Source organism: Caloenas nicobarica, chromosome 1, assembly GCF_036013445.1.
Source record: "Caloenas nicobarica isolate bCalNic1 chromosome 1, bCalNic1.hap1, whole genome shotgun sequence".
Taxonomy (NCBI): domain Eukaryota; kingdom Metazoa; phylum Chordata; class Aves; order Columbiformes; family Columbidae; genus Caloenas; species Caloenas nicobarica.
Window position 1 is genome coordinate 33,463,997 of NC_088245.1, and position 23,134 is coordinate 33,487,130.

Sequence of the window (23,134 nt, forward strand, 5' to 3'; positions counted from 1 at the left end):
ACTTTGCTTTTAAAAACCCACACTCAACCAAGACTGAAGCAATATTTCTGCTTAATTTGCATGGAACATGCATAGAAAATAAAAAGATCCAACCTTAAACCCTCTGGAGACATTAACTTACAAAATAAGATATCAGACACTAGAAAAACAATCCCTAAGGTTTTCCATAATACATTTGTGGCAGTTGCACAACCCCCTGAGATCTGGAGCTTTCAATGGGGCAGCTGATGGCTCTTTTAGCACCTTTTGTGCCCCACTGTGCCTGTCCCCACGTACACACCTAGGGTGGTCCCAAGGTGCTGATAGTCACATCCTCCCCTACCCCAGGGCAGGGTGACTTCGCCTCCACCACCTGGTGGGGCAGGAGGGGTGGGACCCTCGGTCCATTGACAGGGTCCTTAACAGGCCCCTGAGTCAATTGGCAGGGTCATTAGTAGAGGAGGTGCCCAGAGTAGCCGCAAAGCTTCTGGACCATGTTGTAATGCCCACAGCCAGATCTGACCAGGCTATAAAACGGGGTTCCCAACAAAGGTGCCCTTTGGAGTGGTCTTCTCAGAGCAGCGGGTCTGTGAACTGGAGCCCTCTGCTTAGACTTGGACGCTGTCTAAGGAGACTTCCAAGGACTGAGAGCACCTCGCCTCCTCATTTGGGTGAGTGATAATTTACTGGACATATCCTTGAATGAGTCCTTGCCTAACCCAGGCAAGTGATTATTTCTTGTGGGTACCCTGGAGTCAGAGGGCTCTTTTTTTTCTTGTGAGTGTGTGCATGCACATTCTTATTTTGCTGTACCCCAATAATCTCCTCAACTGATATCTGAACCTGTATTTTATGTTGTTGGAGTGCTAACTAATTGTATAAACCCTGCTTCTCGTTGCTTTATTGGCTGCACTTTTTCTGGCCAGAATAAAGTCTGGTTTGGAACTTGTCCACCTAAAACTGCCTTTGGGGTGCCTCTGTGACAACACTATACTAGAAAAAAATAATATATATATTTAATGCACAAAATCAATTCATTAGCTTGTATAATCAACTGTGTAAGGACTAAATCAATTCACATGCTTCTTGTCATTGCAATTTGACCATCCTGCTCTAACTCAGGGACACTAATTCAGGGACAGCGACAGCAGCAGAGCGTTGATTGCAATAGCAACAGTGACTTTCTTCTGGTAGTGCTGGAGCTGAGCTCTCAAGTAAGCTTACACTGCTGTTCAGAAAACGAGGTTTATTCTTCAAGCTGTAGCTATAAAAATGCTAGTCTATTAACAGCAAACAATTTATTGTGGTTTATGGACCAGGAATATTTTTTAGTATATGTTTAAGAAATACAACCACCTGCACAACCCTGAAGTCCTAACCAAGCTCCTGCACAGTGTCACACCAGACTGAATTTCTTTCTTTTTTTTTCTTTAAGCAAAGGGGAATCCAAAAGACACACATAAAAAAATACATCCTTTAAAGCTTTCTTTGTGAAACTTCACATTTTTTTTTTATTGTGGATTGCATACCTCACTGTAGCAGAAATCCATGGTATTTTAATGGAATTGTTAATTAATCATAAGGCAACTCAAATACAATTACATCAAAGTGTTCATTTTTAGCCACGGGACACCAACAGCGTGGAATGAAATAGGTTTACATGCTGGAAGATCGTTTAACTGCATTAACGATTTCAAGCAATATAAACAATCTACTCCCAAGAGACAGAGCAGAGGAAGGACACACAAGGAACATGTTCTCCAATCACGATCACGGGATCCTCATGCGCTGCAGTTCTCACTGCAGCCTTCCTACCGAGATATAGAAGAACACAGGAAAACACAGACATGGAACCCACTTAAAAGCTACAGAGTCCGATTCCAAGATGCAGACCCTGTTTGCCATGGAGGGGGGCTGGGTGGCTCAGCTTGGAAAATCCAGCCAACATTCTTTTCTGCGGCAGGTTCATAATCGTTAGAGCATTTACGGAGTCTCTTTTTGGGCCCACAAACACATTACGTGTTTACAACGAAATGCGTTTACGCTTTACATTGTTTCACAGAATCACAGAATGTTTGCACTGAAATCTCATTTTGATCAATGAGATCTGACGAGGTATCAAACTATTTGTGTGTGTTTGTGTGCATAGTGCAGAGAGTGTCTGCCCTGAGGGGCAGAGCTCCCCTCTTGCAGGGCTGGAAGCCTCGGAAGCCTCAGCCAGGACGAGCAGTGCAAACTTCAACCAAAGTGGAAGAACAAAACCCAGAGCAAGCTGAGACCATGTGAGAGATCTTCTTGCTTACATGTTAATAATTGTCACTACTTTGTAACAACGCTCCTGCCCCTCCAACCACCTTTTCTATTTCTTTCAGACTTTCTTGGTAGAGATGTATCACTGTGACTTCAGTAGATGATGAGATTATAGAAACCAAGCCTGTAGAGTATACAGCCTATGCTTTTCCTCACCTGAAACACTGCAGGAGCTGCCAAGAGGAAAGGGAAGGGTGGAGAAAAAAGGGTTCTGAAGACAATTTCCACATTATCTCTCAGCCCCCTGCCACTTACACAGCGCTGATAAAGCACACACCCACATGAACCTGATAATGAAGAAGCTGCATAGGTCCTTCATACAACAGCTTCTGTGTCTGGTCACTTTAGTCTCACTCTGATTTCGAGAACGAGCACACAGGAATCCATAGTATAGAGGCATTAAGGTATTGAATGTATACTGTCTATTTTCATGGATGTATAACGGAGTTGGACACACAATATTTGTAATTTAATATGGCAGTAGGAAAAGAAAAGAGGGCTGGAGGGAAAAACAGTCAAGCAAGACAAAAAACAAGAAAGTCATGTCAGAATTGTGGGAAATAACAATTACAGAAAATTCCCTGGCTGTTCTTGCTCTGGTCTCATTGTCTCCAATGGATTTCTCTCAGATTTCCCTCAAGACAATGAAATGGTAGTAAGAAGGAAGATGCAGAACAACTACCTTTTCCAAGAATCCAGATTTTCCCTGCCTAGCTCCAAACCCTGGAAGATGCTAAGGTGCTTCTCTCAGTTATCCTCTGGTTTATCTCACTACATCGTACCTAGTTTTAACTGCTATCACATCCTGCCCGTGGAAATCATAAATGCTCTATGCTGGAAGTGGAAAAGAGTCAACGGAGACCATGCTTACTTAACAAAAATAAAATCCACAGCTTTTCAATTAGAAAGAAATATTAATTCTACCAAATTCTTATTATTTTCTCATTAGCAACTGATGAAAGAAAGCGTATGCATATCACTCCTACCATTATACAAGGCCAGTTCCAATTGCACGTAAATCATTATCTCCCCCTCCCACACACACTTTTATTCTACCTGGAGCTATTGGGATGCAAACACTGCACTACAGCTGGCCTGTGCTTCAGCAAGGGAACATACCCTCATGGTCACCTGGAGCTCTCCAGAGCCCTCCCAGTCATCACTGCTGCACTGAGAGGGTTAGAATCATTCATCATGGCACTAAAACTATCTTCTTATATACAGACAAAAGCATCAAGACCTGATTCGATCATGCTGGAAGCCTATATATAAAGATTATCACCACATTAGCTGCTAGAGTATTAAATTGCCAAAACACATGACCATTCGGTTTTGGTACTGCAAATAGGTCAGTTCATACTTGCTGTACCAAAGAGCTACAGAACCTTTTGAATTACTACTACTCTGTCGAAACACAGCACCCTTTGCTCAGGGCAGGCACCAGGTGGATTTCTTAAAGACAGACCACTGAAAGGTCCTTGATCCATTAGATCCGTTCTTTTTAGACTAACACAACAGTGCAAATCCCTCATTCCAATCACCTTTGAAAATCAGCAGTAGGTGCTTGACAGATCACCAGCCGGGCTCAAATACTGATTCAGGCTTGTTCTTGACATTTGGCTTCTAGTAATCATTTTAAGACCCAAGGAAAATACTTTACCGGAACTGGACTTCTTCCATAATAGCTTGGAAAATCAAACTGGTATATCTCAGATAATAATTTGTGGTTTCTCAACAGTTACATAAAAACCTCATACTGTGAACATTTCTAATACACAAAACCAAAGGCATAAATCTTTTCATATTAGAGTGCAATAATGAGATAACTATTAGTTTGAGTGAGAAATTTGTCTCTAGCCATGATACCTATATGTTGGGTTTACTTCCCTAGAATACTGCATGTGTTTACTTTGACCACACAATAACTCACAAACCCATAGTGTCAACACTCCTTTTTTAATTTACAGAACAAGGTTCAAAGTGACAATGAAAGAAACAAAAATCCAAACTCAAAGCATGTCATACTCCCTGCTCAAGTCAAAGGTTATCGTATGGAAATGCCTTTAGAAGGAATAATAACATGCAGTAACACATGCAGCTGGTTCAAAACATGCAAGTTAGCAAAGTACTGAAAACAACACAACAGACTGGGGGAAGGAGGCTGGAGGAAGTGAGAATTATTGTAACTTATACTATGGTTGGCCATGACAACAATTGACAAGGACACAGACAAACAGTAGGTTGTGGTCAACCTTCAGGTGCAACATCTAGTGAAGAGGTGATCAGGTGTCCACAGGCACAGATAACCAAGTCTTTTAAGACCTAACACTACAAAGCAATCTGAAAACCCAGTGAAGAAAACCACTGACCGTAAGACCTGCAGCCCTCCAGAGGACAAACTTGGTGGCTGCCTCTACCTTGCACTTGCAACAGGCATCACAGCAGGGCAATATTTTCCCTCTTTGAGACAATCTGCAGTCAGAGCTTTGCAGCAAACACCAAAGCCACACGAGTGTCTACTGGAGATGTCAAGTGCAGACATTGTCATTTCCTTCATGCTCATGAGATTGTAATTACTACACTATAACCAAGACAGTAAGTCTAACCTCCAATAGTACTCACTCCACAGGTTCAAAGGCACTTCTACCCATCTCAACTGCTGCTGCAGAAAGAGGCGGTTCTAACCTTTGCTCTGCCACCAGCCTTTAATTCCTTCTCCTCATCCCTATGGTGACAACTGCATTCAGGTGAACGTATGAGGAACTCTATCAGGCAACTGATCCAACTGTTACTAGATAAGGTCCTCCTCCACCAAAAAAAAAAAAATGGTGTTGGAAGCAGCCATGATCAAGTCACTGGAGGCACGCAGGAAAACTTCCGTGCACAGCACCAGCAGCATACTAAAATGCACAGTGAAAAGACTAGATGCAAATGCGGTTTAGGACCAGCCATTCATTACAGATGTTTTCCAGTCCACAATAAAAACAGTTATTAAACAGAAGGGATAACTTGTCTTAGCAAAGGGTGTGCTCTTGAGTTTCTGAAGTGCATCTAAAGCTAAACATACAGTGTGAACTGAATTATAAAAAACTCCTGCAGAAGGGTCTTTGAAGGAGGGATTCTGATTAATTGAGCTCCACATTTTGTGTCATGTGCACATAATCAGCTTTAATAGCAGCATCCATAAATCAATTCTACATCTGACTGTAGGTTTGCTGAACTATCCACATTAAATTCTAGTGGGTTGTGAGAGAAGGCCTGCAGGCTAAAAAAAAAAGAGTCTGAAAAATGTAACAACGCTAGCTCAATTTGGCTCATTTTCCTACAGTGGTCAGGATCAGTGTCGCAACCATATATTCACATCGTGTCACTTCCCCATATTAAAATTTTTGGCTAACCTTTTTCTTACCTAGGGATTTCACACAGCCTACAAAGGGCAACAATATCCGAGGCCGTTTACTTTATATTGTTCTTTTATTTAATTAACCAATGTGGGCTATGCTGGTCCCAGCCAATGGAGCAGCATGCAAAGCCAATCCAGAAGCAGAATCTTTACAAAGCTGAAAGGGTCTAGTGGGTCTTTAAATGGAGCATGGTGCATTCAAATTCAGGAGTTGCCTTCCTGTAATGAAAACTGAAGATAGGAAGAAGTAAAACAACCTTTATTAGCGCAAAACCCTGCTAGATGTTTTATGCTTTAGATACTTCAGTGGAAAGGTTGATTGGTGTTCCTTTTTTTAATACACCTGCCTCTTTATTTGATAGAACATTTTTAGCTACTTTTCCTATACATTTTTTCATTCATTTCTCATAGATTCCCAATCATTTCAGAGAGAGCAGCAAAACAGGAGCAGCTACAGTTTTACAAGCCCACATGAATCTGACTTGATTTCTCCAAGGCTGCAGGTAGGAGCTCTGCAGGAATCTGGGGGAAGATGCTGCAATTCCACCTCAATTTTAAAAGACAACAAGATATGGGGTAAACACTGACCATGTGAGACTCCCAGCAGAGCCATTCCCAAAGGGGGTGCACGACCTGCAGGGCCCAGGAGCACTTCCCAGTTCCTAAGTCTGGGTGAACACTGCGACTACAATCTAATAATATCAGGATCCAACCAGGTACATCTGAAACTCTGTGCACCCAAGTGCTCCTTATAAGCTGTGTACAACCTGGTCTCACCAGAACAAAGACTCACAAATGCCAGGAGCAGGGACTCCAGTAAATCTCCCAAGCTGAATGATCAGGACTTTGGGATACCCCACAGACTGGTTAGGGGGGATACCCACAAACTGCCCTTGTAGTTTAGACACCACCACAGTGACCACCAATTCCGTGTGCCTCTTTTCTTACTTCCATTAAAGAAATGCCTCAGCAAGGATGTATGCAGAAAGAACGGCAATAGATGGGAAGGAGAAATGGAAGAGGGCAAAATGCACTTCAGCTGAAACTAAACAACCACAACAAAAACTGACTTGAAGCCAAATCATTAAATCAAATAAAAACAAGGGGGAAAATGTCACAGTTTGTTCTTGCAGCATTTGGGGAGGTTCCAATTGCCTTTGCTTTGTAGCTTTCTCTATTCTGAATGTCAGCTTCAGCTTTGGTGTGTCATCCAGCAAGGACTTTCCTCCAGTTCAAACCATATACAAAGTCCCAGGAGTCACAACAGACTGACACAGGAGATGAGAAGAAAAACCTGCCTCTGAGCACACACATTTTTCCCCTACTATATGGACTGTTCATACTTATATCCTCAAAAAATGTTAATCATACCACTTCTGGCCAAAACTCACCTGCCAGCTACATACTTGTGTGTTTAAAGTCATTTTTGCACAGCTGAAAACACAAATCCACTGTGGGACAAGAGAGGGGAAAAGATATTGAGAGCCTGGACACATCTGCTCTAATACAGCTGCAATGTTTCTGATCCAAAATAACCAAACCATTATTAAGGACCTAACTTGCTTGTGTAATTGTGAGTAGTTTGTGCATTTGCATAAGTAATCATGATTTTATTCAGAGTACTTTGTTTGTAATGTTTTCTTCTCCATGGTCAAATTCCCCAGGGAGTTTTTGCTTGGTTTGCTTTTTTAACTTTTTTTTAAGCTAAAGCAACATTAAAAATTGTCAACTATGCAGATGTAATTAAAATAGAACATATTTAATAGGGGAAAACCTTCTACCCGATATGATAGAATAAGATAACTGAGTGGCAGGAAACCCTCAATTATTTCTGCCAGCTCCTGGAACTGACCTGGATGACTCTTTAGGAAAGAATTTGCACATCCAAAACTGTCTGGGGCAAACTACAACTGTAATACATTATGCACTCACTGTAAATTGACAATAATACCACCAAAATCTGTCTAAAAGCATTCTGCAAAAGAAATTATACAATGCTAGTTTGAGAGTGATTATACTAGTGGCTGGGTTAAGCCTCTCAGCTTATGTACTGGTTGCTTGCAGAAACCCAGTAAGTCACATCAAGCTGAATCTTTCTGTAACGCTCAGCTTACCTTCCCACAGCCCGACTACTGACTTCCCCTACTAAAACAGCCTTCTTTGCATCCCTGTTGGTCTACAAAACAACTTCTCAGGTGCTAGCCACTAAAATACAATCAAGCTCTTTCAAAAGATGGCCAAACGCCCGAGATGATCTTGAGATTGGGGCTACAAAATTGTGCTTTATGGTGCACACGTACTTAACCAGACCACGCTGGGTGGGATGGGGAGGGTGGATCTTTCCTTCCAGCCCAGTCACCTACTACCCAAGCTGAATCCAACTGCTTTGGTGAAGCTGTCAAACGAACAGTGCAGCTTATAGGCATGATTTCTCTCCTGGATTACAGATCAGGGAAATGTCATTTCAATGGTGGTGTCTCGCAGTGTGTCAGCAGCACAATACACACAGACACATACAGCACTTTTGCTTGCCTAGTAGATCCATACAACACAGGGAAAGAGATGCAGAGAGATCAAGTGGCAGGTTCACACCACTATAAACATTCATTTGAGCATCAGGACTAGGTATCATGGCTCTCTAAATACCAGGCTTAATTTGCCTGACCACAACGCTAAGATACTTGGACAACTCTCGCACTCCTTTCGGCTGTGGTCTCTTTGGCAAAGAAGGAATTTACACCAGGATTACAAGTGGGAGCCATTTACTGTAGGTAAAGCAGCCCAGCTGCGCCTCAGCAAGTCAAGAGACTTTTGGACTCAGTAGGCAAAGAGTAAATAAGAGGTAAACAAATACAGTAAAGGTTCAGTGGTTGTATCTACAATAGCATATTTCTGACAATTTTTCAAACCTTTCACAAGTGAAAAAGATAAGAAATCTAATTGTAGGAAAACCTGAATTTTAACGTGTAGGGCTCCAGATTTGAAATCTGGATTCTTAACACAGGAGGCTGAAGCAGGTGATTTGCTTAACAAGCAATACAGATCCTACAATGCTAGATTGTTACTAAAACAACTCCCAAAAGAAAATGTGGACATGCTCTCCTGAACATTTCTGAAAGGAATATAAGGAATGTGTGCATCAACACAGAGGGAAGCACATCACAAAAGCACTATCAGGAATTTTTTGAAGCATGTGTGATGTATGATGCAGAAAGCCACTGTTCCTTGCCCACAAGAAACACTACCCATTTCACAGTAACTATGTCCTCATGCAAGATACTATCACCAGGAGAGTGGGTGCTACTCAGTGGAGACCTATTACATGACAACAAAATGACAAAGCTAAAAGACAACTTCTGTTCTTGTTATAGAAATTCTACTCCTAGGAAATTAAAATGTGTGCTGTATGCTATGTTCTGCCCCAAGTATTTATTATTATAATGCTTTCTGGTGACTGATGGGTTCCAAGTTATCAATTATGTGATACAATAGCTTTTTTGATTACTAGTTTTCCCCTAGTCTATATTCCAACACTGTTCTCATTTCCTCTTTAAATTCTGAAGACTCTTTGTATTTGCTCCCTCATAGGTAGTATCAAGTACTGCTACATACAGTTTTTTACATTTTTCATGGCCAATACCACTATAAAACCTATTATGTTTGAACAAGGACACAGAGGTAGTGGAATGGGACTTCGGTCTGCTGCTTCACTTCAAGACGGGTTCCAGCTACATTTAAAAGGTTGCAGCGGCTATAGCTTTATAATTATATATACATGCACACACACACACCCCTTTAGGCACAAAGCAGTTTTCTAGAAGCTGCTTTGAGAACACTTTGAAACCTGTGGAGAAAACCAAGCCTGTCTTGTTTTCCTTGCTGCTGCCATCTGCACCTAGTTATGCTCGGCTGCATACTCATATGAGCCCTTTGTGTCAAACTGACCTAACAACAAACAAAAATATCACACCAAGAAATGCTGTTAACACTGGGACGCAGACTGAAGAGCACAAGAAAAATAATGCATCACCTTCCAGCCCTACTGGTACTGTAATAAGGGCATGACACACATGAGAACTGGTAAAAGACTGAATTTACTTCCAGTCCCTAGTTGTATAGCACAGTCAGAATTTAAAGAGTTCTGCAAGTCACGTCGAGAGGGAGGACAAGAGCAGGAAGCAGTGTTGTCAGCTTTTTCCAAATGAAAAAGCAGGCGACCAAAGGTAAACAAATGTTAATCAATTAAAAACAATCAAGTACAAACTTAATGGCAACAACAAACCACGCAAGCAGATTGTGCTAGGTGTAGATCAAGCCGGATTACATGAACTACCCTTCTCCCAGAATATGAGACACAATTTCAGCTTCTCAAGTATATTATATTCCAGTGGTGAACGGGGTCATACAATGACAGACTGCAGAAGACCAGCACCCACCATGGCACCTCTGAATTAGGATCGTGCTGGGTGTTGATACTCCTACATCCTCTGAGCGATAGACCACATCTCTCTCTCACTTGCTTCTTACTACACGAGTGTCAGTAAGACCTACTCATGAACTCTGCTTGGTCATTTTCTCTCAAAAGCTCCTTTCCCTGTGACCTGTATGCTGCTCCTGAAGACCTGCCACCTGCAGCCTCTGTTTCACAGAATCATTTAGGCTGGAAGGGACCTCTTGAGATTCTGCAGCCCAACCCCAAACGTCTGTCAATGTCCTGGGTTTAGCTTTTTTCCTCATTAAGCAGCTGCTTCTTCCTCTTTGCGATGGTTTGCATCACTCACCCTAGCTTTCCTTCACCTCTGGCTTTCTAGGCTGTAATTGTTTTTGTACCCACATAAGGGTTAACTGCCTTCAGCTCACCAAACTGCTAAGTGTTAAGGCTGATTTGTTTTCATACAACACAATGGTGAGCTTAAGAAAGCATTAATATGAGATCTGTCTTAATTTCCCAGGTGATCACAATGATGTGGTCTGCATGAAAGATTTACTTCTGACACAAGAGAACGGTCAACAGTCACCAACTTAAAGAGCTCCAGAAAATCCAAACCTTCATCCCAACAGCAAAAGCAGCACAGCAAGGCAGGGGGAGGAAGGCCACCACTGGAAAAAAATCACATCTGAAGCATGCCAGACACATTCAACAACTCTGTTGCTAGCCACAGGTCTCCAGTAGTGGGCTGAGCAAACAGCAACAGATGGGAGGAGAAGGCTGGAGACTGAAGCATAAAGAGAATTCAGGTACCAGCAGAAATGAGGTGGGAGCACCAGAGGGGTGATGAGTAAGACCCAAACCACCAGCCATACTGACATTCTCAGAAAAATCTCCACTCACTTTTTCTGTTTTAATGCCAGAAAAAGAAAAGGTTAGAAGGATTTTGAATCAGGAACATCAAAGAGAAGGGATACCAAGGAATACTATGCTCACAGCTCAGCTATGAGCAGGGCAGACACAGAGTACATGGGAGACTCAAGCTACAGTTGACAGAGGTCCCAAGGAAGCTGAGGGGGACCAGAGTTCAGATTCTCCTGCAAGAAAATGTCTTTTAAATCAGGTATTAATAGAGTCCAGGGTCCTGTGAATGTGTCCATTAGCCTCAGTGAATCAGCTACAGGTTTTAAGCACGTGCCCAACTTAAAAGCTTGGATGAGTTAAAATTAGAAATGCTTCCCAACCCTGATTGCCATGCTCTTGGAGGCTTGTTTTAACTGAGTACCACTAAAACATACTTAGATGCAAAGAACAGTTTTAGGAAGAATATAAACGCACCAGTTTGATTTTAAAGAGTATCAAGTCTTCAATGCTCCTCTGTGTCTTTGAAAATCTCCCCCTATATAATACCAGAACAATTCCACCAACAATCCAGATTCCCAGAGTACAGAAAGACTTACAGGGTCATCCACCCCATCCTTAGCATAGTAACTAATGTCACTCAATGACTAGAACATAGCTAATATCTCCTAGATTTTTTATTTCATGCTATCTTCTACAATATCAAAAGTCTGGATATTTCCACCACTTTCTTTCAGTAGCTATTCCACAATCTAAACTAGTTCACTGTGAAAGTCTCCTTTTATCTTAAATCCTCTCCATCTATAATATCATTACATTACTCTTACCTCTAGCTCTTTGAATACTAAATAATTCCTTCATTTTAAACCTCTAAGAATCTTCTAATGCTAGACACTAATCATACAACACTTTTGTCATTGCTTGGACAAGCTGCACATACTCAAGTTCTTTCAAAAGCTTTATAGTAAGCCAGTCCTTTTTACTGTATAATCAGGTTCACTGTTGTTCTCTTCACTCCTTGTAATTCATTGATATTTTTCTGAAACAGAGAAACCCAGAATGTAATAACAAAGACACAACCTCAGTTTAAAAAAAAAAAATTCAAGCTCCCAGATCTCTTACTACAGTATACTTCGTTTATGCTTCAAATGGTAAGGGTGTATGCAGAGATTCTTAAAAAGAGCATCACTGACCAGGGTACACGTATTTCCTCAAGTCCACCACACTCCTTGAATGGGGGCTGAGCAAAGCTGGGACTGATTCAAGTTCAAGGGACATTAGCCAATGTCACAGGAAATCTGAAAGAATGTCCTTGGAACAGTTGTGGCCCTATTTGCAAATGCATGTTTAGAGAATCATTAAAACCCAGATTATTGACCTCAAAACCACAACAGTTCCTTTGGAACACTTCTGGAACATTATGCAGCTGTATTTAGAGACTGATAGATTCCCAGCCACGGAGTCAAGGCTGGCACCTGTCATCTTCTCTTGATAAGATAAACAGTATGGATGTTACTGCCATCTAATTATACTTAAATAAGCATTTATGCTGAGGAAACAGTGTAAATGTTGCTCTGTCTAACAGAGAGGACAACTCTACAACTGGAGGTCTCTCTCTTATTATATTTCTTCTATGTTTTTAGAGGGGAAATCGCCACCCAAATTTCACTTTAAAAGTTCTCAGATATGGATCACTAGCAGTATTGATTGTAATGGCTCCTTTGGAAACATTACAGTGTGTTGTAGCAATGTCGCTGCTGCAAATATGTTAATCTGCTAAGACTGTTTTGAACACTATCTTCAAAAGTCCCTCTTAGTCTGCTTGTCTTTTAATATCACATCCATTGCTTCAGCACCCTGCAGGAGCACAGGAGTTTCATATCATCGCCCAAGACAGCTCAAAGCCAAAGTCAGTTTTCTAAGCTCTTATTTCTCTCTGAAGTCACCAGGATCACACGCCCCCAAAAAAGTATGCACACACACAAAAAAAAAAAGGCAACCAAAAACTTGTTAACATAACAAGTAATGAGAAGTTTTTGCTTTAAAATTCTTCCACGTTGTTAATGGCTATAGCATTTTTTCCACCTAAACATGGTTTAAAGGAGAAAAAAAAAACACACAAACTTTTACTCCATAAATAGTATCATAACTTCAATAACATACTTGCTACAAATTTGTTTTAAGTTTTTAAAGTTCAGTAACAGCTACCTGAAATATCTGAGTGAAAATTCATAATGGAAAACATGACCAGGCAAAAAAAAAAAAAAAAACCACCCACCACACACACACCACACTGAGGTACCCTTTCTTACTGTATTTCTTCTCAAATTTTCCTAAGTAGTAATATTTTGGACAACATTGAGATGGAAAAATTAGTATTTCTTAAACATTGAGACAAAATTAGAGGAATTTAAGCAAAACAGAGGGACAGAAAAATCCAGTGAAAAACAATTTTTCATCCCTTATTCAGCTCTACCTTAGCAGTGCAGGTAGGAGAATACAGCTGTTCTGTGGATCTGCCCCTTGGCACGTGACCAAACAGGACAAAATATATGGAACTGAAGAATAACTACATGAAGTACAGTTTTCCATAACAGCTATGTGTAATCTCCACCTCTTATTCCCGGGTTTTAAGTAACTTACAAGCTCAGTTCTGTACCGCCCTTAAGATGCAGTGGAAGCAGTGCAGTTAACCAGTCTCGGAGTTACTTTTCCAAGCCAGCACCCATATGCCCTGAAGGATACAGACTGGGAGAATGGAAGCAAGAAGAAGGAGCATAGGAAACCTATTTCCTAGATATTATAAGCAAACAGGAGGGGGAAAACAGACATTAAGACTGATCTAGATTAAGAGATATATAGCAAATGCTGCTCTCCTCTCTGAAACCTCACTGGAGAATGAATCGTGCTGCAGTGGGGGGAGAAACCATAAAAAAAACCCCATTAACCTACCTAGTCTCAGCCACGCTTCGTGACTACTGAACTATGTCACAGCAAAAGCCCTTACATAAGGGTAACAAGACCTCATTTTTGCACGTCACTACCCCCTGCTAACGCAATCCTCCCCCAGCAATACGGAAAGATGTGCTTGACAGCTACCCAAGAGAGTCACTGTCCCCCCGTCTCAGGGCACACAAGCCACAGGTGCTGGCTTCTCTCCAGCATGCAGGACAGATGCTGTCCTGCCGTCACCAGCACATCTTCAACTTCAGCCGAGACCACGGTCCCCTGCCACGCTGCCAGGAGAGGTTGCCTGGTGAGCCATGGACATGGAGAAACACCTTGGCCTCCACTCCTTAGACCAGGGGTGTCAAACTCATTTTCACCAGGGGCCACATCCGCCTCATGGTTGCCTTCAATGGGATAAATGTAGTTTTAGGACTGTAGAAATGTAACTACTCCTACACTTATACAGTCCTAGAATTACATTCAGCCCTTTGAAGGCAACCACAAGGCTGACAGGGCCTCTGGTGAAAATGAGTCTGATACCCCTGGCTTAGACCATCCCACCCCTTCTCACAACACCAAGCAGGGCTCTGCCCCACATCACCACACTGACACCATCTTAATGTCTTTTCCTTCTATACATGCCCCAAAGCTGCACATCACATTCATCTTCAGCTTTCTAACAAATATGTTGGTTTGAGCTCTGAGATAATACCAGGCTCAACAAGGGGTTTGTAATTGCAGTATTTTAAAAGGGGACTGATTGTAAAGGTAGGAACAAGCAAATGCAATTCTGTCTGTTATTAATCAGTATGAATTGTTTTGGGCAATACTGAATGTATAAACAGAACATGGTTATTTGAATTAACCTGAACAACCAAATGCTTGTTTTAAAAATAGTCTTAGAGAATCAGCATTATTCCAAGTGAAAACAGCCCCCCGGAGACTGCAATTTATTGCAAATACTAGATGCAATCTGGCTGTGAAAAGCACCAGGTCAGGCCTATGAGAACACAATAAGATATCTCTATTTAGAGTCAAACCCTCACTGATTAATAAGTATAGGTACTAATTCACTCCAAAGGTTGACATAGCAGAGGCTGGAGGTGTTCATTGTCCCACCAAGCCCATGCAAAGCCATGGAATTCATGCTGCTTAGCCCTGTCTCCCAGGGGAATCTGGACAGGTAAGGTACAGTGCCTGCACCAGCAAGCAGGTATCATTTCTCTCCCCATGCTGTAGCTTCTTCCAGAATCCATGCTCTTAAGAATTTTACAGACCTAAAGGTGACAAAAGTCTATATCAAGACCATATATCAAAACACATCGCAAGAAAGTTACAGAGAGAATATTTAATTTCTGCTTCTTTCCTTTCCTTCCCCCCAAAAAGCCCACTGTAGAACAAACAAACAAAAAAAAGCATAAAATACATTTTCTTGCAATGAACAATGACATAATAAATAGAGCCATACTTAAAACAACTCTATTGCGCTACACTTACACCTTTGTGATGCTTTATATGCCTAATACACACTCTCAGCAACATTATTTATTTGAAACTTTCAGCACTAAGACAGTTACAATCCCCAAATGCAACAGGCCAAGTTTTCTGTCATTCCTTATTTTGTATCAACTATGCATTAACGACTACATACAGGGATTACAGTCTCTTCCCTGGCAACTTGAGTTTCCTTGGTAATTCCAGTATATTAGGTCCCCATTCACACTCCATTTCCCAGTTCTACCCTCTGCTGCACCATTACAAGCATCAATCACAAGTCCACAACACTGAAGGTGTTTTTTTTTTTCTTTCTGTAACTTTTTCCCCCTTCAATTTTACACATAAACCAGCAGTTAGCAAGCAACACAGTCTCAAATAATAGGTATACTCATGATTATTCAGCAGTGTATTGCTGTGCAGCCGTTAAGTGCATCCTAGCTGTCCCTGCATGGTAACTCAGCATGGTTTGGGATGGGCACTGGATGCAGGATTCTCACACACTGCTACCTCTTTTTTTTTTTTTTTTTTTTTTTTTTTTTGGGAAGGCTCTTCAAGCAGCAGACACTTCCCAAACACCTCCTTTTGCTACCACTGCTGACAGGAGGAGGAAGATGTTGAACATTCAGTTCTTTTGGAGCAAGGAGATGCCTCGCGGCCACAGCCCAGCTCCCCAGCAGCATCGATCACAACCCTGGCAGGGCTGTACCACAATGGTTACTGCTTGCACAGATGCAGAGGTGACTTTGGAACATGCCAGAGGTGAAAGGGGAGCAGCAGAAGGACAGCATAGGCTGTTGTTCCAGATACACCAAAATCTGGATCTCTCTGGCTATTGCTTTGTCAGAGTAATTGCTTACACTAGGCATTCCTAACATTGAAAAACACTCCAGTACTTAACTGAAATTTCTGAAAAATTCTGGAAAATGTTATTATCTACAGATGATGTCTATGCTGGAGGTCCCATATTTTAAGGATTCAGTGATTCTGAAAGAAACAAGCTTGCTTCCAAAACAAAAAAAAAAAAAAGATGCAGATAGGTATTCACTCTGCGGTCAGCCATGCCAGTTGGCAACATTAGCATTGTCTCCCCCAGCTGTCTGTTACTGCTCCTCTGGGAGATGAGTACAGCTGGAGAAAGGGGATTTTACAGGACTCTCTAATCCATCTCACTGCAGTCAGCCAGGTTTGCACCTGAAACTGGCTGACTCTGCCATCAGTAGACATGGGAATGCTCATACAACCTCTTGCTTTGGAAAAGTTGCGGGGACAGTAACCTCTAGCTCCTGGGTGGTGACAAGCAGCTGGGAACAGTAATATTTTCAGCAGGCTCAGCTGGAACCTTGAGAAAGCATCTGTCCGTAGTCTCAGTGACAGGTGGCAAGGAAAAAAATGTGTCTGTGAAGTGCATAGGCAATGTAAATGCTATTTCTATTACAGAAAGTTTACTCACATCTAGTTTTAAAGCTTTATTTTTTGGCTCCTTTATTTAGCAATGTCCAGAGATGATGTCATGGGCCAAAACAAATCATCTTCCCTAAGGGATGTAAGATATGTATTATATATATAGTAACATTGTCTTGCTAGCATTTCAAAATAACAGGCTAATGATCCAGTCACACAGCAACAGGTAACAAATCATTTACACCAAGATGCCTATTTCAGGGCTTTTTTTTCTGCCAGCAGTTTATGCCAGCAAGTCCCAATTCAAAGAACGGTAGTGCCGAGTCCTTTCATGCATCCCACTGACAGATTAAATAATTTCTTTGGTGTTTTATAGCACATCTTGTTCCCCATCAGAATATACTGTATCTTGCCTGTAGAACTGTCCCTTATCAGAATTATCCAAACATTTATAAACATATTAAGAATTACATATCCCAGCTGGCAGAGAAAAAGCTTATCCTCTGAATGAGATCCAAGTTCTGCATTCAGATCCATAAGTTCCCACATTTTCATGACTGCCATGTTATCTTCTCCTTAAATACATGTCCCTGTGCTTGTAACCATCTGACTGCATTCTTCTGTTTACCCTTTAGCCTCCTCTTTGAGGGATGTATACACCTTTTGATGGGCATATACTTTCCTTACACATCACTTGGCTATCATTTTTGGTGCCTCTCGTAGCTTGATTTACAGCGTACCTTCCGCCACCCTCCACTGCTGCTGGAGGCAGTTGGAAGGTGTCTCCATTACTACATGTACACTTTGTGGGAAAAGACAGTCTGATGCATAGTATTTGCTCTAAGCAGCAAGTAAGATCCAGAAAGGTTATCAAAATATTATATCTATAAAATATATATAACACAGAGTCTAAAGGGAAGAGAGAGGGTGACAAAAAATTACTGCCTAGAGGACTGCCACAGGAGACCAAGTTACTCTTGCGGCCCTTATTCAGGTTCTCACCCCTCAGAACACCATTTCCTATTGCAAGTTGAAATATCTGGCTTCATTGGGACCTTGTACGTGTTTAACATTAAGTCTCCTGAGCACAGACTTAAGTCAGATATGCCGGACCCATCCAAAGCCCTCAGCGCTCTCCAGCCTCTGTTGCTGTGGTTTTGACTGCCTTTTCAAAATTTCCCTGCAGTTACATAGGCAACAAGTGCTCTTGTAGCAGTATGATTTTCATCTTTCCATAGGAAAATGGCTACATTGACTTTCACCTCCATCAATCTCAAATTGTATTAATGCAGTATATTTACAAAGCAAGAATTCTAAGAATGACAATTGGTGTTTCTCCAAAAGCCTTTGACTACATTAATTACACTTCGATCCACTCACCTGATTTGGGCTTTACCTTTAGGTGTCATCCCTGTTTTGCAAAGGGAAAACAAAGGTATTGAAGATTTTACTGACTTATGTAAACAGCTACCAGCAGAGAGAAGTTTGTGGTGCAGATATTCTGACTTCTGTTTAGTGCTCTGACCAAAAGAGGAATAATCTTCCTCTAAACATATTTTTTACACAATAATATCTGCTGTTGGCTAAGAGGTGCTGGCAGATGTTCACATACAGGAAAGCTACCATTTTGGAAGGCTTCCTCCTGTTTTCTATTCATAATTTTATCTTCCCACAAGCTACACTGGAACATTTTACAATTACTTTGCAAATCACACTTCCAGCAAGAGAAGCCCCTGCAGTTAACAAGAGCCAGATTACAGTGGCATTCAGATGCTGCCATTCACTACAATCAAGGACCACCAGGCACCTCAAAAGTTTAGAATTCGAGACCACAGCATCCAGTCCTGCTGAAGTCAGTGGGAAGAGTTCTGTTTCCTAAATCTGATAATTTCTATAATATTTGTACAATGACGGAGCAGATTGTTACACAAAAAGAAAGTCCGAGTGACCACAAACTTCAAATGGCTATAATTATTTCTAAGTCAGGAACTGTATAAGGAACAGTCTAAATGCTCTTGAATGGACTATAACAGACTAAAACTATCTTCAGAGAGTAACCGGTTCTTGTGTTATATGGCCTAGAAATATAAGTACCTTTGAAAAATCAATTATGCAAAGAAGAATTTGTCAGAACAGCCAATTGGATGCTAAAACCCTGGTACTGAAAATTGATGCTACATCTAATTAAGCAGTCAAAACTGACTTTTCATCTAGAAATAGAAGGAGACTACTCTGCTTTAGCTTTATGTACAATTCTCCTATCATCTATCTTTAAGCGTCTATTACCTGTTGGCAGTTCAATCTGACACTTTCATAATTTCTTTCTAAAATGAAGAACAGCATTTAGGTTTTGTGTATGTTTTAAGCATATGTAAAGTAAGGCTTTACACTAGTTGAGAATGCAGTCTATCAAAAAAGGCAATATACTACAATGTCATAAATATGTATATGGTGCAAGAAAAGATTCAATATCTGAAGAAACCAAAAAGCAAAAGATCACACGTTAAAGCTTCCAGAGTAAGTTCACAGATTATTTAAAGTTGTGTCCTTTTCACAAAAATATTTGTGTCTAGCAGTAAGGCTTTAGACAGACTAAGCAAAACACATAGGCAAAAGGCAAATTTAAAGTCAGCACATACATATATTTGCAATTCACATAATGCAAACATATACATAGACATACATTGCAGCACCGTTCCTACAGTGTGAGCTCTAAGAGCAGAACAAAAATGATGAAGTAGACCCAGTGGTCTGATCAAGGAAGGAAATATCTCCATTTCTAAATGCAAGTTTGAAAATGAAAATCTGTCTGCTCAGTAAGGACCCCACACTACAAGAAAATCAGCAGTCATCTTACGCAGTAGCAGGAAAAATATCTCCAGTCCTGCAGGGCACTGAAGACTTCCCAAGGGACACGAGTGACTTCAGCCACCATTTAGACCCAAGTGTTTTCATCCTTGTTATTCCCCTAATCCCTCTCAACAAAGTAAAAAGGTTGGGGTGAAAATTTAAAGCTCCTATCTCCTTTTGTTACAACTAAACTGCTAACCCATTTGGGAACTATGTACACTCATAATTACAAAGAAAAAGCAGAACAACTCAAAAAAAGTTCTTCAATAACTAAGTAATTTTCCGTCCCAACACTAGGAAAATATACAATAAAAACTCTTACAAACCTCTAATTCTGTGACCACATAAGTCAGAGGGAGTTTTGACTTCTCCCTCACCCCAACCCATTATAGCACAATGGGGCCTCAACTCAGAACCATACCTTAAAAATTACAGCTATTTTACAACACAAACCCCACAGCCACACAAATGTGTTGCCATTCTGCGCAGTCACCCCCTTCACAGAGGATTCTGCTCTGCAGCCACAAGCCCATTAGGGATGTTTAAAACCAGCATGTGTCAGTGTTTCAGAACGCATATGCCCATGCATCTCCACATTAATGTCCATAGTGACACATGCTGGCTGTACTGGGGAAGAACAGCACTAGAGAGAATCTTAAAAAAAAAAAAAAAAGGCACCTTTGGCAACTATCAGCTTCTGATAAGTTATCTCATTAATGCAAATATGAAAAAGAAATTCCCTTTCCAGACCTTATCTCCCTTTAATTATAACTCTTCCATACGAGAGAAACAGCCTCTTGCCTGTTGCACTAGAAATGCTTTCAGACCCAAGCTGGAACTCCTGGCATAACACAAGAAGCCAGCAATCAAGTCCCCCTATTTTAAAACTACAGGGCTGATGAGATTTGCTCTTGCTCAACCAGATGTTGAGCCACATTCTTTGCTCTGCTTTACTTATGTTTCTAAGGAGCTTTTCATCTTTCAGAGAAGAGACTTGCATTTAAAGGCCATTTTTAGGATTTTTTTTTTTAAATAAGAGATTTTTCCTGAAAGCATTCTTGACTCCAGTTTCATTTAAGGTATCAGTATATTATTAAAGCATAGTTCAAAAATACACTAAAAATGAGCAAGTGTAGGTAATGTAACCTATGCCAATAAATTCAACTAGCCATTGAGTGCTGGTTTACAGTCCTTTATGAATTACAATGTAAAGAAGTTTAATTTTTTAATAATCCTCCTAAGTGTATTTTTGAAAATTCTATTCCTATTATGAACAAAAAAAACCAGCCACAAGCACTGAAAGAGACCAAAACTCGGGTTTTTTTCCCCCCCTCACAAGAGGTACGATACAGAAGCTCACAAGGGCCACCCTCCTCGGTTAAAAAGGGTATTTTTATTTCCTGCCTCACTCCTCCGGGTCACTTCATTTCAGCATTTTGCTCGATTCACATAAAACTTTCAGTGCGCATTTCCTTAGCTGGAACTGGGGTATGTTTAGCGTTTCCCGAGTAAAGCAGAAGAGTGGGTGGTGCTATTATTCATGACTGCACCCCACGACTCGCAAAAGAAGCCATCTGCCAGCCCCGTTCCTGCTGTACTTTAATTAAGCGTCTACCAGTCAAATTAAAAAAAAACAACACCAACAACAAAAAAACCCCAAAAAACACACACACAAACTGGGGGGGTGAGATAGAGGGGAAAAGAAAAAATAAAGCAGAGGTGGGGGCGAGAAGAAGAGTAGAAGAAAAGCGGTCAGGAAGAGAAAGGACCACGGGGACTTCAGGAGCGGCCCAGCCTCTCGCCGCGGGGGGCGTGCGATCCCCCCTGCGCGGGGCAGGGACCGACCGCGGCGGCCGGAGTTGAGCGGGGCCGGGCGGGCCGGGGGCGGCCGTACCTGGGAAGAGGAAGGCTTTGCTCCCGTTGTGCAGCCCCGGCACCTGGCGCACGCCCTCCGTGGAGCCTCCCAGCTGGAGCTCGGACAACACGTCGATCTGCAGCGAGGGGTCCACGCCAAAGCCTGCAACTGACCCAGAAAGTGCCGTCACCCCACCTGCCGACACTGCAACTTTCCGAGAGCCCTCCCGCCCCGCCGCTTGCCCGCACCTGCGGTCGCCCGGAGACCAGAGCATCGCCACCGCGAAGCTCCCCCGGCTCCGCTCCCGGGTGCCCGCCCGGCGGGTCCAGCATTCGCCTACCTGGCCCCAGGCAGAGGAGAAGGCAGAGCGTGCTCAAGCGGATGCCCGACTCCATGGTACCCCGATGCGCTCAGTCCATAGTCCCCCTCCTCCGGCTGCTGCGGGTGAAAAACCTCCGGGGCAGAGGCTGGGTCCCTGCCCGCCTCTCACCGGGAGGAGCGGACCCCCTGCCGCCCCGCAGCGCGCATCACGGCGGGCGCCGCGCCGCCCCGCCGCCGGCCGGAGCACACAAAGGCGAGGGCGGGGGGCGGGCGGGCAGCGCAGCCCTCCGCCCGCGGGCAGACAATGGGGGGAGCCCGCCGGAACCTGCTGCTGCTGCCGCCGCCGCGCGAACGAGGCCGCGGGAGGCGGAGGCGGCGCGCCCGTGCCCCGCAGCTCCCCGCCCCGCCGCCACCAGGCGCAGCCCCTCGGCCGAAGAACCACCGCAGCCTCCGCCCGGCTCCCGCGGGAGAGCCGCTCTCCTCCCCGCCGTCCAACGGGGATAGAGGGACCTGCAGGAGGGGCCGCGGTTTATGCCGCGGCCGCAGGAGCCGCCCACCGCCCCCGCCGGGCCGGGCAGGGCCGGGCCGGGGGGAGGCACCGCCCCGCCGCCCCGTCCGCCGGAGCATCGCCGGGCGCGGAGGGGAGAGGAGCTCGCTGTCGGGGGCTCCGGGCGGGCTCGGACGGGGACACAGCTGGGAAGTTTGAGGGGAGCCGGGGCGGCGGCGGGGGCGGCGGGGGGGGCCGGGCTGCCCCGCGGGAGGCAGCGGCTGGTAGCGGCCGGGCGGCGCTTGCAACGAGCCCTCGGGGCGCTCTCCTGCCGTGCGGCCTCTGCGCTTTGTTGCCGTCCGCCCGTCTTGAAGTCACCGCTTGAATTGTCATCCCGAGGTAATGCCGTCCAGGCTCTGGCGAAACCTCAGCCTGGTCTTTGAGCACGAATAAAAATAATTCGAGGGTGTGAGGGGGAAGAAAGGAGGACGTTTCCGGTAGTTGACTTAAGATGGGAGTGTGCGGAGAGGCGGCCGGTAGCGCAGGGCTCTGCCAGCCGCAGGTTCCCAGTTTGCCCTGTCGTGCAGGACGGATTTACAGTAGCACAGCAGTCCTGTCCTCAGTTCCTGAACAAACCCTCCTCCCCCTCCAGCAAATGACATTTCTGTGCCTTACTTTGTGTGCCTATAAAGGAGGCTAAGAATAGCCTTATTCTTCCCTTCCTTTTCATAGACTTCCCAATGTGCAAGGCAGAAATGTCTTGTTGCCAGTTTGTCAAATTCTACAGAATAA

At 43.2% G+C, this 23,134-nt stretch overlaps 1 protein-coding gene across 1 annotated transcript in view; it reads right to left on the reverse strand.

The window, feature by feature from the left end:
- Window positions 1-21,959, reverse strand: part of NELL2 (neural EGFL like 2) — a 154,065-nt gene extending 132,106 nt beyond the window's left edge. Inside the window, exons 1-2 of the mRNA XM_065648237.1 lie at window positions 21,875-21,959; window positions 21,574-21,702 (exon numbers count right to left, since the gene is read on the reverse strand). Coding sequence (XP_065504309.1) covers window positions 21,574-21,702; window positions 21,875-21,929 — 184 coding nt within the window. The 5' untranslated portion in view covers window positions 21,930-21,959. The remainder of the gene's footprint in view (window positions 1-21,573; window positions 21,703-21,874) is intronic.
- Between the last annotated feature and the right edge of the window lie 1,175 nt (window positions 21,960-23,134).